Genomic DNA, 16,515 nt, shown 5'->3' on the forward strand with positions numbered 1-16,515 from the left:
CCTGTGTGACTGAACTAGTTTCCCACCCAAGAAGCCACTCCTGACAGTAGGTGCCCACACTAACCCACTGACTGTGGCAGAGGATCGTGGAAACTCAGGGTCCTTTGAAAAGGAAGTAAACATTTGCTCAGGGTGTGAAAATCTGCCCTGCCATTTCACTATGAAAAGTAAAAACTCTTATGAAATATAAAGTGGGCTATGATTAGTCCTGCCAAATAATTTCATTCTTCAACACCTCCTTAAGGAGCATCTTTCTTGATGAAGCTTGACTTGGGCTTCGCACACAGAACTGACACTTTCATTGTGATCCTTCCTAATTTGGGTAATGACAGTGTTGAGAACATGGACTTTGGCCTCAGGCAAACCTGGGATGATCCAGCTCTGTCAGTGACTACTAGCTGTGTGGCCTGGGCAAATTATTTGCATCTGTTTCTCATTTAAAACGGGGATAATGCAGCTCAGCAGCAGCTATAGCGCTGAAAACCAGATAGACCTAATAATGGCAAAGTAGTTGGAAATGAGGCTGAGACAGTGGTAGGGGTAACACGAGAGTCCATCCTGACAGAAAGAACTCCGTCCTAGAGGCTATGACTCCTTGCTTTCAACAAAGTTCTGTAGTTAAAATTAACCTAGCCACATCCTTCAAGGAAAGAATATATGCGGATAATACCCTTCCTTGACATCATGTCCTGCAACATAGTTGTTTTGTCAATTAAATAGTAACTAGAATATTCGCACAAGCATATTTTATAGGCCCTTTGGGTGGTCCACTGACTGTGGAAAACATCTACCCCAGGTTCAACTGCTGCTAGATAACGATCTAGGGACAATTGACCTACTTCATTCTCATTCCCAAGCCGTACACCCTCCTCAAGGCCCTGATATAAGCCATAAACTATGGCTTCACAATAAACTCTCTGCTTGATCTTGTACTGAGTCCAGTGCTCATTTCTATGGCATCCAGACTCAAGAACCTGGCATTCAAGGTCCAGTAACAAGGCTACAGGGCTTGTTCTGAAATTGTGTTTGCAAAATCAAGTTCATTCTTTATCACTTAGGTTTTATGTTTATTTGGAGCTGCTTTGGAGGAGCAGTGAGGGGGGAAACTCATGGGAATGAAGAGGGTAAGAGCATTAGTCCCTGACACAGAAAAAAATTAACTGCAAATACTGATTAGTGTTTTCCACAAGACTGAATTTCTTGAAAGCTGTGTCCTGTATTATTCATCTGTATCTAACAATGCTTGGACCAAATGTGTTATTTAAATGAACTTTCTTTGCAGTCTTCACTAAAAATGGGGTTTTATCGGTAACCTAGGAGAGTGGGTAAGAGAAGTCTCTTAAGGGCTCTTGATAATTGTCAGAAACACGAAGAAACAAAAACTTGGAGAATGAGATAGACAAAGAACTTCATAATCAAACATCAGGCACTATTATTAAGCGCCTGTTAACACTTGGTTTATTTCATTTTTTTTCTACATTTAAAATGATAAAGCTAAATGTCATTAATGTGGATTTGGAACTTATAGGGGGGAAGTTGCCATATCATACTTTTAGGAAGTTTTATTCCAAAACGACCGGGAAAGAACAAACGACTTGACCAATGCTCACAACTTAGTTACCGCAGGATCATTGGACGACGGAGACATACTTGCTATCCAATCGCCGAGGAGTCCGGAGGAAACGCTCTCAAGATTGGCGGAGAAAACATCTCTCCAGGTTCCTTTAAGAAGGGGCATGGCCAATCAGAGAACGCAGGGGGGTGGGCTTTGCCGCGGTGAGGGTGAAACAGAGCCTACCTCAAACAGCGACTCTCCGCCAGTGAGACTCGCCTGTCGCGAGGGGGGGGGGGGGGGGGGGCGTGGCTTCTGGCCACAGTCTCCCAAGGCGCGGAGTGGGCGGAGCGATTGGTTTCAGCGGCGGAGCCGGATGCGGGCGGTGCCGCGGCCCTCGCGGCCCTGGGGATGGGCGGAGCCCCAGCCGCCAGTGCTGGTGGCCGCCGCCGCTGCCGTAGTCCGAGCGGCCACCTCTGTTCCGGCGCGTCGCTGCTTCCCAGGGCGGTGGTATGCTGGGGAAAGCGGTAGTCGGCGCTGGCGGCGGCACCAAGGTGCTGAAACCCTCCTTCGTGTCGTACGTGCGCCCCGAGGTGAGAGGACGCCGCACGGGCAGGGCGTCCGGCTTGAGTGGCCCGGGCGAGGGGTGCTTGGAGCCCCTTCCCCGGTGCGGAGAGGGCGGCGGGTGTGTGCGGGAGGGGAACCGGGCGGGGCGAGGTCCTTAGAGGCTCTCTGGGGCCTCCGCTGGGTCGGAGTGGGGATCCCCCGGCGTGGGCAGGCAGGTGCGGAGCGCAGGGCCCGGCTCCTGTTGGCCAGGTGAAGGGGCCGGGGCCCGGAAGGTTCTGCGGCCCGGGACGCCCCTGGGTAACACTGTAGAGGCGCTGGGGTCCTGGGCAGTGCGGGAGAGTAAGGGCTGGGTGGCCCAGACTCCAGTGGGGCCTGCCCAGAGTCTGCCGCCCTGGGTCACCGGGTCTGCCCTGTGCTTGGAATTTTTCGTGAATCTTGAGAGCTTTCCTGTCTCCCCTGGCTGCTCCTAACAGCGCTATTTGATGCCGCTGGCGGGATACTGTGCACCGGCTCTCCCCTCCCATTTGCACTGCAGGGAGAAACTGTGTGTCGCCCCCACCTCAGCCAGTTTGTACCTCTCCCTGGTGAATTCCCTTTTGTCACTTTCCTCTCCTTTCATCTCACCCATTCACCGTCACCCTTTCCACCCCCTCTTCCTTTCCTCCAGGATTTTTACTGTCAAGTTCATTCATTCATTCAGAAAATATTTTTTTAGTTCCCACTCTGTGCCAGGCACTGTTCTAAACGCTTGGGATATATACATCAGTGAACAAAATAAACATTTCTGCTCTCCTGGAGCTTCTTTGGGGGAGAGAGAGGAACAAACAATAGCTAAAATAGATATAAGTAAATGATATGTATATTGGAAGGTGCTAAGTATCATGGGAACAGGTGTTACCTTTTTTTCTCTTTGCAAGGGTGACATTTGAGCAGAGACTTGAAGGATGCTTGGGATCTGAGGGCACAGCAGTACTGGCAGAGGAAAGAGTCTGGAGTGTTAGAGGAGCAACAGAGAAGCCAGCCCCGTGGCTGAGGGGGACAGTCCCAGGGGCGGAGGCTGGAGAGGTTACACCTTGTAGGCCAGACTGAGGGCTTCTTGAGCAATGGCTCCCCATCCAAATGCCTAATTAGACACGTTCTCACTTTTGGGTTACTGAAGTTGTTCTCTGCTCCTCTCTCCAGCACTTTATCAGCAATGTGCAGAAGCGCTACCAAACTGTGTCTCCCCATCCCTGTGAAGGAAAGGCAGGTGGGCTGTGGATGGGGGGTTTGGATCTGGAAATGTGTCTGTAAGACCCCCCTGTAGGTATCTTCAAATTCAAAATGTACGTTGTTGTTTTTTTTTTTTCCAGTGGAGAGTACTCTTGAAACGGGTCTTATTGTTAGTCCTAATTTTAAAATAAAATAAAAACCACTTCCTCTTCCTCTGTAAATGCTTGATAAGGAGTCAGGGTCATTTTGAATTTTCAGCTGGCTTCCCTTTTAGTATCATGGACAATACTGTGGTCAGTTAATTTCTCTTTCTACCTTTTTTGGTAGAACCCTGGTTGAAGTGCAACCGATCTTTAATCTTTCCTTGTCAGTGAGGTTAAACTGCAAGTGGAAAGTCTTCTGAAATGTGGCCAGAGTTCAAGAATGTTCGCATTTTTCATCTACCAAGTGCACATGTTGTAATTGGACTTGTTTTCCCTCTTTGCCTGGAGTGCCTGTTACAGTTCTTTTGAGGGATAATTAGGGTAGGGGAGTGGTTTAGAACCACAGTAAGCCTGAAGTGGTCACATTTTTCAGGTCCCCATAGTTGGCCGTTCTGTTTTCTTGCAATAAAACAGTGCTGTGCAGACCCTGTGCTTCTTTGTTATAATCTGAGGACAAGGCTCTGGTGGGAATTGTGGATGGTGTTTAAAAGGTAAGGGAATGCAGGGGTGAGAAGACAATTGGTGTTTAAGTATGTATGCAGCTTTCGCTAGATATCTCATTATTGGAAATGCATGAGAGCAGCTTGGAGGCTCAGCTGATGTGCCTCTGAGAGCACCGGCTCTGGTGACGTTCTCTTGCTCGCTCAGTAGGAGGAGTTCCTTACAGCACCCTTGGAAGACTCATTCTTGCTATTTCTACTCCTTTCCCTTGTATTGCCCTCATCTTGGCTGCCTTGGATGTATGTCTTCCTATCATGTCTTTGTCTGCACTTTGCTTTCGTTAGCTGGGAAATCACAGTTTCTGGGCACACCTTTTTGCTGGTAGGTCACTGAGCTGCCGGAACAACCTTCACGTCTTATGATATAATGATGCCTGTGCCTGGTGATGAACTTGTTCTTGGCTGATCAGATCTTGGGAGGTTCAGCTGGGAGATGACTGCCTTTGATATGCCAGGGAATCCATAAGAAGTTAGCATTTTGGGTTAAAAACAGGAATGTTTCACTGGATAACGTATTTGAATTGAAGATGACGCTTTTAAACATCATGGCTTATTTTTTGTTCTTGAGGTCAGAAAGGTTGGCATTGGACAGCCTAAAATGAGGGGTAGCAGTTAGCTCCAACTTTTAAAATTGGATCTCTGCCAGAGTGGCTTGAGCTCTTCTGTTATTGATCCTCCTAAGTCAGTGACTGGGGAAGCTGAAATCCTGTACTGGAATTTAGGACCTTTGGTCAGTTTGGTAAGCTCTGCCCAGAGGGCTGCAAATTGGAAAAGCTTGTAAGTGGGAAGTTGAGGAGAACAGGAAGGAGAGATCTGGACTTGTGTTGGTGGTACCTGATGGCTGGAACCGGAAACATCTAACCCCCCCCCCCCCCCCCCCCCCCGCCCCCATCCTTTAGCCCCAGGGTGTCTGTGTCTGGGAACCCCGGCCCGAGCTCTGCTTCAAGGAGACATGTGTGGATAGTGTGGGTGCCAGATCTATTTTTCTTGTTCGATAAAACAGCTGTTTGAATTCTTTCAGGAGGTATAAGTGTTCATTGTAGAAAAATAAGAAAATATAGATATGCAAACAAATATTTTACAGAAAAGTCAATAAGCTTGTTTTTTAAAAAAGATGTTTCTCTATTTATTTTTAGAGAGAGGGGAAGGGAGGGAGAAGGAGAGGGAGAGAAACATTAATGTGCGGTTGCCTCCCGTGCACCCTACTGGGTGACCTGGCCCGCAGCCCCTACTGGGGACCTGGCCCACAACCCAAGCTCATGTCCTGACTGGGAATCGAATCAGGACTTTTTGGTTTATAGGCCTCTGAGCCACACCAGCCAGGGCTAATAAACTTATCAACAACTTGTTTTATATCCTATTGGATGTGTGTAGGTTTTTTGGTAAAAAATACATATTTACATACCAAAATACATATTTTATCGGAATAGGATTGATATTGCTGATTATATTATTTTGTGATCTGCCCTTTTTACTGGAAATGTATATTGTAAATGTCTTCCATGTCAGTTGTTAACCTGTCATTTTAATTTGACCCCTTTCCCTCAACAGAGACATATAGTGTCTTGGGGTGATGTTAGGTAGCAGAAAGAACCAGAGAAAGTAGTATGATTGTTCAATGTTTTTCCAGTTAAGTCACCTTCTGCGGTGGTGAGTGACAGTTATGATTCGTCAAAACCATTGGCTCTCTGCTCAGTAACCTTGCAGTTATAAGTAATTTATAGTGATTAGAAATGCTTAGTGTCAGTACCCAGAAGTTCGTAAGTAAAGGACCATTCATTGGTGCTAAGAGAAAGTCCTGATTTAATAAGTCTGTTCCACTGTGATAAGGAAGTTGAATGAAAACTTCAGGGTACTCGTGTGTTGTTCCCTGAAGCCAAGACCAGGAAAAATTCGGCTTTTAGAGTCTGCTGTACCTGTGCCCATATTTGTGCGGTATTCCAAATACAGCTCAAAGGTATTTTTTTGTAGGTCAGTGTTTGACTTGAATGTACTACTAATAATGATCAATTTCTTATTTGTGGAGTTTTAGATTTTGAAGAGAATTTGAAGATAATCTAGATGTGTCCTGACTGGTTGGACTCGGTTGGGCGTCGTGCCCCAGAGTGAAAGGTCGCTGATTTGGTTCCAGGTCAGGGCACATGTCTGGGCTGTGGGTTTGGTCCCCAGTTGGGGTGTGTGGCAAGAGGCAACTATTGATGTTTCTCTTGCATGCCAATGTTTCTCTCCCTCTCTTTCTCCCCCATCCCCCTCTCTCTAAAAAAATAAACAAACAAAATCTTCAGCGATAATCTAGATGATGGGGCCCTGTGGGGTTAAACGTTCTTCCCTGGGCCACCGTGGTACTGCAGAACAGAGCTAAGAACTGTCTCCTGAGAGCCAGCAGAGCCACGGCCTGAGCCAGGTTCACAGGCGCTCAGAAAGGTTTCATGAAGGCAGGGGAAGAGAGATGAAGATTGAGAAGGGCCAAAAAAAAAAAATCAGACTTAATTGCTGATTTTTCTTTTCCGTTTATCCCTCAGGGAAGAGAATCCATTCGATTGCCTAGTCCTCATTTGGTGCTATTTCTTTTGTTGGGGAGAAGTGAATCTATGATCCTGTATTCTTCCCAGGGATATGACTGTGGGTATATATCAAAATAAAAAAGCCAAGTAATTACTAATATTTATTAGGTACTTTTGTGTCTTAGAACTGTACTTAGCTCATTTCATCCTTTCAACTGTCTTATGCAGTGGACACGAACTACCGTTACCTCCCTTTTTTCTGTGTAGACGTGGAAAGTGAGACCCAAAGAAGTGAAGTACTCAGGGTCCCGGCTGGCAGAGGGCGGTGCCGGGATTTCAGCTAGGGCAGTCTGACTCCGGGGCCGTTCTCTTATGCCTGCAGTTAATGAACACAGGGCCCGTGAGCAGGGAAACATGCCTATAGCCCTGCCTGGTGTTTGCACTCCACAGTGCTTTTGCATCTGTGTTCTCCAGTGCCAGTTTCTTTTTTGGCTTTTGTTAGGTTGTCCACCAGGTAACCAAGCGGATATGGGCCCCGTGGAGATACGGATCATTCATTCCATAGATGTTTACTCAGCACCTTCTCGTGCCAGGCACTGCTCTGGATGATGGGGATACAGGCAGACTGGGATTGCTTTGTTGTGGAATACTACTGTACCGGACCGCTAATTTTGATGCCTTTGATGGATTGGTGACGAGGAGAGATTGGCTTATCCTAAAATGGCCCTACTTCCCCAGTCCTAGCAATAGAAATTAACTTTAAAAACAAAATCTAGATCCATTACCTTTTTTGTTTAAGACTATTTCAAGCTCATTTTTTTAATGGCAGAATTATTTCCTTAAGTTTATTGAGGTCATTAATAGTGATTTAACAGGCCACTAAAGGACATTAAAAGTTCTTCCTAAAATGATCACTTTCTTAGCTGTGGCTTTAGCCTGATGATCTGTCCAAAGCTTCCGCTTTTCCTTTCCTGCTTGCTCTTCCTGCGGCATCTCCCTGGGTCAGACCCAGCACCACGCCAGCTTCTGCAGACGGAGCGTCAGAGAGTGTCGTGAGGCTCTGTTGGGCAGCACTTCCTGGTCAACCAGCAGCCACTGGGCAGCCACTGGGCAGCCACTGTCAGGGCCAGGCGATCTTTCGGTGCCCTCCCCGCTTCTGGCTCCGGCTGCCGTCAACATCTTAGGCCTCGGGGAACCCGTACTTAGAAATTTAAAGTTCTGGCTTTTTCTCTGAATATCCTCAACAGGATATTTGATGTTCTTGGACTACTTCCATGTTAAACCATCCTACATAATAACATACTTTTGGGAAAACTCGATTTTTAGGAGCCACAACTTTTTTTACCACTATAAAACATACATACCCTATTTTTATGATACAGACAACGTCATGAAGTTGCAGACTTTGGAAGTTAGAAAGATGAAGTCACCCTTCGTTTTGCTGCCCTAACCAGAGCAGTTATTTCTGTTTTTAGGACGTCCAGGCTTTGTTCATGTGCATGTGTCTTGATTGTCTGCAACATCATGCGTGTAAAAATCTGTGACCTACGTGTGCTTGTCAGGTTTGACGATACTACCGCTGATCTGTGTCCATGGAGCTTATACTTTGAGTTGTTTTCCAGCAAGGACACACCCTCAGTTTTTCACTGTGTTGTGCTTGTGACTTCTGACGTGCCCCTTCTTAAGACCATGAGAGCAGTTTAATGGATCATTCAAAATACAGTCCTTGAGACAGGTTGAGAAGTAGGACTGAGCTGGAATAATTCTTACAACCTCTAATCTTCTCTGGCTCTGGGGGGAAGAAGAAGGGAGGTAGAAGTGGGGTGGCATCCCAGGAGGGCACGAGCCCTTGGGAAGGAAGCGGGGCCTCCCCCTTCCTGGAGCCCCTCTGCGTACCTGCAGGGCCGGGACTCTGGGGGGAGCAAACGCTTGTCAGTCCCTCTCCCTTGTCAGTTGCTAGCTGTGAGTGAGTCTCAGTTCTGTCTCTCGGTGAAAAATGGGAATAAGAGTATTACCTCTCTTATCTGGGAGGTGTATGTGAGTGTTTAGGAACGTTAACTGTGATTATGCAGGCAAAACCCTGGGCAGAGTGCTTGGCGCTTGGCTCGCGGGGAGCCTTCAGGAGATGCGGGCCACTGTCCTCGTCGCTCCTCGGGGCAGTGGGTCAGAGCCACGTGGATGGGCCCGGAAAGTGCGTGGTCGTTATAGTCTCAGGACACAGACACCCTCGCCTTGGAGCGAGTTAACGAAAGTGGAGTTTTAGTTGTTGCGGTGGTTGCCATGGCGGTGGTTGCCATGGCGTGTCAGGAAAGGTCACTCACTGTGTGGTAACTTTTCCTTAGAATATGTTTTACTATCTCTAAAAGTTTCTTTTCCTCTTTTCTTTGTTCCTTTATACATTTGAGGATGACTCGATTATATTTAAAATTCCAGCTAATGCGAACACTTAGTAGTTGACTTTTCTTTGTTAACGGTTGCCCTTTGACATTTTGCTGGCTTCATTCTGTGTGCTTCTTTTGCCCTCTCTTCCCTCATTTCTAACAAGTCGGTGCCATGGGGCAGATGTGTCCATTTATCCCATCTGCTCAGCGGCTGGCTTAAGATCTGAGGGTCTTGAGACCATGTGACGACAGTATGGTTGGAGACCATACTGATCTGATTTCATATTTAAATGCTTTTCCTAAAATGACACCATCGCTTTTCCCTTCTCTGCCCCTGTCCTTCGTCCTTCCTGCTAGACCTGGCTGGTGGGCAGCCGCTCCCAGGTGGCCTCTAGGTCCTCGGTTGTTTGCTCACAGGGGAGGGAGGGGCCTCAGCAACTGGGCCGCAGAGGTGAGAGGCTTGGAGTCTGCCTTCCCCCGACAGATTGCCAGCCTCTGTTTCAGACAGCGGTCCTCAGCTACTGGGCTTTGGCTTTTGTCTTGGCTAGGAGGAGGGTTTTGAAGTTCCTGAGAAAACACTGAAGGGAATGAGCCCAGTTTTTTGGATGAAAAGTCTCATTGTTCCTACCTTTTCTCCAGACATAAAACCAAGTTCCTGTTTTGCTTTATTCCCTTGAGATGCATTTCCTATTGCTACTTCAGCTCTCTTTGACTTCCTGTCCTCACCTGTAACAGTGGGTGACCATCTGCCCTGCAGGCTGAGTTTGAGTGTGAGAAGAAATGCCACATTTACCCAGCTCAGGACCTGACAGAGGGCGGATACTCAACAAATGCTCAATGCAGTTACTATTAACAGTAACTTGAATTGGAAGAGTTATTCATTGCATACCTCCCATTTGCTAAGCACTGTGTTAGAATTAGGAATGCAGAACACCAGCCTGTGCACTCAGGTTGCTCACATTCTGATGGAGAGACGGCAAGCCAGCAGATGGCTCCGACACACGGGGGTGGGTGCTGCCTGCTTGAGGGAGGAGGGTGCAGAAGGCTCTGGGAGCAGGAGGAGGGCCCGCTGCAGAGCCTGCTGCTGCGCCAGCCTCAGGTGAAGGCTGTGCGGGACTTGGAAAGGGCAGTGTTACGGTGGGCTCCGGTATGGGGGATGAGGGATGCTGTAGCCGGCAGGCCAAAGGGACAGCTCGGAAGACCGATAGGCACACGGGGACCAGGTGGCTGGAGCATCTGTCCTCTTCCCTTACGTAAGACATGTGCGTGGGGGTGCAAGTGAGAGAAGTCCCGAAGGGTGGCAGCGCCCTGGGCGCCGCTAGGGTGGGCCGGCTCGTTTCTTCCCCTCCCCTGTTGCTGCCTCACCATTGGGTTGGGGTGGCCCTTCTGAGCCTGTAGGCACCTCCTCACTGGCCCCTGATTCCTCCTGCGTCAAGACCGTGGAAAAGCTTCCACTTCAAGGCTTTCAGCTCCTCACCAGCTACTCAGCTGACCTATTATTTATATAGCAGTCCCGGAGGGGGAGGCGCGGGGGAGGCGCAGAGGCAACGCCATGTGTTTCTGCAGCTGCTGTCAGTCACATCGGTTCGCCTAAATTCCAAGACCGACAGCCCCATAAATGCCACCCAGCATTTGCACACATCCCAGTGCTGCCTCTGTAAATGTAACCTGGTGGCGGAGAGCGTGGCTCTGGGATTAGAGCTCTGCAGCTCGCTAGCTGTGTGGGTTTGGGCTGGGTATTCGGCTCTCTGAGCCTCGGTTTCCTGACCTGTGAAGTGGGAATTAGGATAGTAATGTCTAGCCCATCAGGTGGTTGTTGGTCCTCAGTGAGGCAGGCCGTAGAAAGTCGTTGACATCATACCTGGCATACAGTAAACACTAATTAAATGTTAATTGTGGTGGCCCTTACTCCCCTCCCCAAAGCTGTAGCTCTGTGTGTGTCCGTGTGTCTGTGTGTGTTTTCAGACGCTCTGTGGGCCTCCATCGCGGGTCCCGAGAGTGGCGAGACTTGACCTGCATTCGCTCCCAGCGTCGCTCCTCCCTTGCATGCCGGAGCCCGTGTCTGGAGCCGGGGTGCCGGCCCTCTGGTGAGACTGTGCCGTGCTCACAGCGGCACCTTCCCTGTCTACCTGGAGGGTCTCCTGCCTGCCCAGGTTTCTTCTGCAGGGAGCTCTTTCACAGACTCCTTCTCCGTCCCCCTGGCACAGTGCTCTCCTTCGTCTCAAGGGCTTCCAGGAGCACCTGCCGGCGGCCCCTTCTTTCTCCAGTCACTGCACTCCAAACCAGGCGTGGTCCCCAGGGTGCCCTTTGGGAGGGTCTCTGTGATGGTCTGTCTTCATTTCCATCGCCAGCCCGTCAGCTGGCATCCCGTGCCTGGGACTACAGACCACAGCTGCTGAGCCGGTGCCCCCACCGACCGCTGCTCCCTCCAGCAGCACCTGAGTCACCTGTACACCACGGCCAGGCCTCCGGCTGCAGCCTTCGTGGCTCCTTTTCCTGTTTGGGTTCTGCACTCCCCGTGCCCCTTCCCCTGGTCTGAATCTCGACTGGTGCCCAGGCTCGCTGCAGACACTGCCTGCTTCTGGCTTGTTGAGAGAGCGTTAGCCTGACTTGAGCAGGCCTGGGCTGCGGCCATTTCTTTCCTGCGTGGCTTTCATTTCCTGATTTATAGAGTTGGATTAGGGCAGTGTTTGTAAAATTGTTTTGTGCAAGGAACTTTTTTTAAAAAAGACTTTAAAATTTATTTTTAGAGAGAGGGGAAGGGAGGGATGAAGAGAGGGACAAAAACATGGATGTGAGGAGGAAACACCTACTGGTTGCTTCTCATACGCATCCCGACTGGGGGCGGGACCGCAGCCCAGGCGTGCGCCCTGACCAGGAGCCGGACTGGCGGCGACCTTGCACTTTGTGGGTCGGTGCTCAGCGGACCGACCGCCGCAGAGTGCTGTGGGTAGCTGCAGTGCAGAACTGCGTTAGGCGCGCAGTGTGGTTGCTGCCTCGACTCTGCATCTTCATGCCCCAAGACTCAGCTCTGGCATGAGGTGCTCTGCCCTACATCATTCCTTCTAGCTGTCACCATGGCTCGTAGCCTGTTAAGCCAGTGGCTTGGCATGGATGCGTGAAACCTCGTCTCTGGCTTTCCTTCGCCTCCTCCGGCAGCTTCATATTCCATTGAACGAGCAGCTCTCTTTGTTGGAACCGAGCCAGCTGACTATTTGGGGAGGTCAGATCTCTGGGTTTGGGGGCTTACACTGGAATTTGGGTCTTAACATTTATTGTTTAGCTTTGAGTGTCTTCCTAGGGAGGGTTTGATAGAGCGTTTGGCTTGTTTAAAGGCCTCGGGAATGCCTGGTAAGAGTGATCCTTGCCAAGAGGCTTGAGTGAGTAATACTTTCACTGCTCTTCAGTAACTGCTGAGCTGCTGCCCTGACCACTGTGGCTCAGTTGGCTGGGCATCGTCCTGCAAAGTCAAAGGTCGCCAGTTCCATCACCGGTCAGGGCACATGCCTGGGTTGCAGGTTCGATCCCCATTTAGGATGTGTGCGAGAGGCAACCCATCAATGTTTCTTTCTCACATCGATGTTTTTCTTCCTCTTTGTCTCCCTCCCTTCCCTTCTCTCTGAAAGTAAATTAATAAAATTAAAAAACCAAAACATTTAAATCATTAAAAAAATTCTGAGCTGTCAAAACTGAGCGAGGGCTTTAGTTTGGGTCTTAGCAGTTACTTCCTTTTTTAAAAAATCATCTGCTGCAAACCAAAGTGTTGCAGGTTCGATTCCCAGTCAGGGTACATGCCTGGGTTGCAGGCCATGACCCCCAGCAACCGCACATTGATGTTTCTCTCTCTATCTCCCTCCCTTCCCTCTCTGAAAATAAATAAATAAAATCTTTTAAAAAATCATCTCAGATAAGGGGAGAAACGCAGTCTAAATGTGAAAGAAAGGGTTTAGAGTGGACACATGTGAAAGTATCGCTCAGCTGTTAGGGTAGCGCACAGCCAAAGGGTGTTGCCTATTTCTCTGTCCTGCAGACTTGCTGCAGTGGAAAGGACATTTGACGGTATTGTTCTGTAGTAGGAAAAAAGTTAAGATTGGCAGTTGCCCAGGGCTGGGGGCTGGGATGGGGGTGGATAGGGAGAATGAGGGGATGAGTGCTGACGGATATGGGGTTTCTTTTTTTTTTTTTTTTTTTTAATCTTCTTTATTTATTTTTAGAGAGAGGGTTAGGGAGGGAAAAGAGAGGGAGAGAAACATCAATGTGTGGTTATTTCTTGTGTGCCCTTACTGGGGACCTGGCCTGCAACCCAGGCATGTACCGTGACTGGGAATTGAACCAGTGACCCTTTGGTTTGTAGGCTGGTGCTCAGTCCACTGAGCCACTCCAGCTAGGGCTGGTACAGGGTTCCTTTTAGGCATGGTGAAATGTTCTAAAACCCATTGTGGTAATGATTTTACAACTCTGGAAATATACTAAACACCATTGAATTGTACACTTTAAATAGGTGAATTATCTCTTAATAAAGCTTGTACAAAAACAAACTAGAATCAAAAGTACTAAACTTGGTGTCAGGACTCCTGAGAATGAATTCTGGTCACCAACTATTTAGCGATGTGAGCCCAGGCACATCATTGAATCTCTTGGAGTATCATTGGCCTTACCTGTGAAGTGGGGATGGAAATGCCTTACAGGATTGCTGTGAAGATAAATGACGTAGGACATGGGAAAGCAGACAGAGTGAAACCTCCAACAAATTATATCTTCATGTGTTTAAGCTAGACGTATATTTTTGTGGGTAATAAGTGCTTAGTCTGAACTGCTCTTGAGAGTTCCCAACAGGCCCTGTGACATGAACACTTTTGGAGGCTGAGAGCCGATTTGCACGCTGAGTAACTAGCAGAGGCCTTAACGACCAGGTACCCGCACAGCTCTGTCTGTGGTTTGGTACCTTGAGTCCAGACTGAGGTTGTCCGTTTGCCGCTTACTGCATGTCTGCTTCCCTGCCTTCAGATACTGCTTTCTTAGTTTATCCTCAAAGTAATTGTTGCTTGTAATCTCCAAGGACCGTGTGGAGGTAGTGGAGTGGAGCTGGTCGTGCTCTCAGAGGCCAGTGAGCCTGCTGCCCAGGCTGGCTGGGAAGGGAGCGAGGCCCTCGGGCTAGGAGCAGGGAACCGGCAGCCCTGCAGTCAGCCCCAGGAAGCAAATCCTGTTGTGAGCGCTGGTTCCCTAGACCTGGATGGTGGCAGAATCATTGAGTCTGGGGTCCGCACCCTCCGTGGTTTAGAGTCTGGCCGTGAGGGTGCTCTGCCCTGTCGGGGAGGCTGGAGTGTGTTTAATAGATGCAGGCAGTAGTGTTTAATAGAGTTGTTTCTTTATTTCTCAAGATCTATTAAGGATTAAAGGCTATTACCACGTTCAAAAGTTATTTGTCTTTTTGTATGTTTTGATTTGTACATTCTTTCAGTAGATTATTAATGACAATTTACTGTCTGTCAAGGATTATATACTGAGTGGAGGCTAAAAATACACAAAGGTACAGCTCCAGCCCCCAGTTGGCACCGTGGGTTGGGAAGATGAGGTCAGGTATTATTGTAATACAGGAGGGTGGTTGGCCTTTGCCGAGGAAGCTTTGCAGAGGATTTGAACGGTGTGGGCTGTGGATTGGATGGTGAACTGGATGGGGGACAGTGGATTGGGTGGGGGACACTAGGTTGGGTGGGCCTGGTGGGTGCACTGGGGTCTGGATGGATGCAGGACAGCTGTCATCATAGAGATCCAAGCTGAGGGATGACGGTGGCCTGAAGTAAGGGAGCAGCAGCAGGGATGGGCAGGCGTGGACGGGTTCTGGAGCTGTTAAGAATGCAGAGCAGGCAGAATGTGAAAGGCGGGGAGTAGTTAGGATGACTCCTGAGTGGCCTGGCCAGCTGGGTGGAGGGTGGGACCATCTGCTGAGCCAGAGTCCGGAGGAGGGCTAGCTGGTTTGGTGAGATGCAGGGGGGAAGTGATGAGCTGATTTTGAAATGAGAATTTGGAGGATCTGAGAGACATTCTAGTGCAGGTGGCCTGGAGGCTGTTTGGGTGTCCAGGCCTAGAGTTCAGAGATCTGGAGGGAAGAGCCATTTGGGGGTCATCAGCATGTATGATTGGCAATGGTGTGAGAGGGAGAGCTCATCCTGGGAGCACAGGCCGTGTGAGGAAGGAAGAGGAGCCTGGAGACAGGAAGAAGAGCAGCGGGAGAGAGTGTTGGGTGTTTGGCCTGGGACTCATTCCTGCTGACTTTCAGGTCTCTGTGTACATGACACTTCCCGGGGGTAGCAAGCTTCTCTGTCCCCCTTTGACTGTAGCGGGGAGTTCCTGCTGTTCCCAGCACAGCCTGCCCTTTCCGAGTGCAGCACCTCGCACACACCTTTGTTGTTGCTTGGCCTTGGTTGCCCCCTGCACTCTGGGAAGGTGGGGCTCCAGGTTGTGTCACTCCTGGGTGTGTAGTGCTGGATCAGAGCAGGTGCATACGAAATAACAGTTCAGTCCTTGAGTGTGCGTGAAAGGCAAGGGGGTGGAGACAGCGCTCAGGGAAGGGTGGGGCCCGCAGGGACAGGCAGGCTGTACTGAAGAGAGTAAGCACGACTGGCCGGGTGAGCCGCGGCTCCAGTCCCATTTCACCTGACCTTGGCCAGCTTCATTGTCCTCATCTCTAAAATGAGGACGATGATGGCAGTTAACAACAGTTTGAGGATCAAATGAGGCGGTGAATAGAGGTATAATCCTCTGCAGGCTCTAGTAGTTATTGCCCTGATCACCCAGTGTTCTAGTTATTATTTTTTATTTGTCTGTCTGAGCTTCTTGATGATGGCAGAAGTCAATTCTTACTCATCTTTTTGTCTTCAGCATTTGATATTTAGGATGTTTGGGAGCTGTTTGTTGAAGTGAAGTGGTCTGTATTAGAGATCGGTCATCTTGCAGCTTTGAGTGACCAGACGTACAGCATGAGGTCACTGGCTGCGCTGCCCAGGCCCACTGGTGCCGTGTGCTTTGGGACAGTGTTGCTTACAAACACGTTTTTGAGAAGAGACCTGCTCGACAGCCCTGTGGTGCTGGGCCAGCTGTGTGCAGTGGGGTCCAGTAGGCGCGGCCACACACTTGCTGAGGGTGGGTGGTGCTCTCATGTCTTGTTTGGCGCTTGCAGGCTCTGGCTCAGCGCCGGGTGCCAGGTGGGCTCTCAGGGAACGTGGGGGCAGCAGCGGCTGCAGGGCCCTGGGAGTTGTTGGTGTTTGGAGTGGGAGCACGAAGAGACATAGTTCCTTTGGATCTGTGGGGCAAAATATGCAGAAACTGGAAGACTTGTTATCCATGGCCTTAGCCTCTTTTTAAATGAAAACAAACAAAAGGAGCACCCATAATATTTCAGGTAAATGTGGAAGTTAATTAAAAAGTCGCAATCCTGATCCTACCATTCTGGCAGAACTTTCCACGTATGTTTATGCTGTTGTTGTAACTGAATTCAGGCCACTGGGTCATCCTGGTTTTGAAAACTTGGACATTCCCTGACCAGTGCCAGTAGGCTTTGCTACTCTTTTGTGCCTAATAGCGAGCTTTGTCCAA

At 49.2% G+C, this 16,515-nt stretch overlaps 1 protein-coding gene across 1 annotated transcript in view; it reads left to right on the forward strand.

Moving 5' to 3' along the window:
* The first annotated feature begins 1,926 nt into the window (after positions 1 to 1,926).
* Positions 1,927 to 16,515, forward strand: part of MTMR12 (myotubularin related protein 12) — a 56,800-nt gene continuing 42,211 nt past the window's right edge. The window contains exon 1 of the mRNA XM_028523400.1: positions 1,927 to 2,145. Within this exon, the coding sequence (XP_028379201.1) occupies positions 2,065 to 2,145 (81 nt within the window). The 5' untranslated portion in view covers positions 1,927 to 2,064. The remainder of the gene's footprint in view (positions 2,146 to 16,515) is intronic.

Source organism: Phyllostomus discolor, chromosome 3, assembly GCF_004126475.2.
Source record: "Phyllostomus discolor isolate MPI-MPIP mPhyDis1 chromosome 3, mPhyDis1.pri.v3, whole genome shotgun sequence".
Taxonomy (NCBI): domain Eukaryota; kingdom Metazoa; phylum Chordata; class Mammalia; order Chiroptera; family Phyllostomidae; genus Phyllostomus; species Phyllostomus discolor.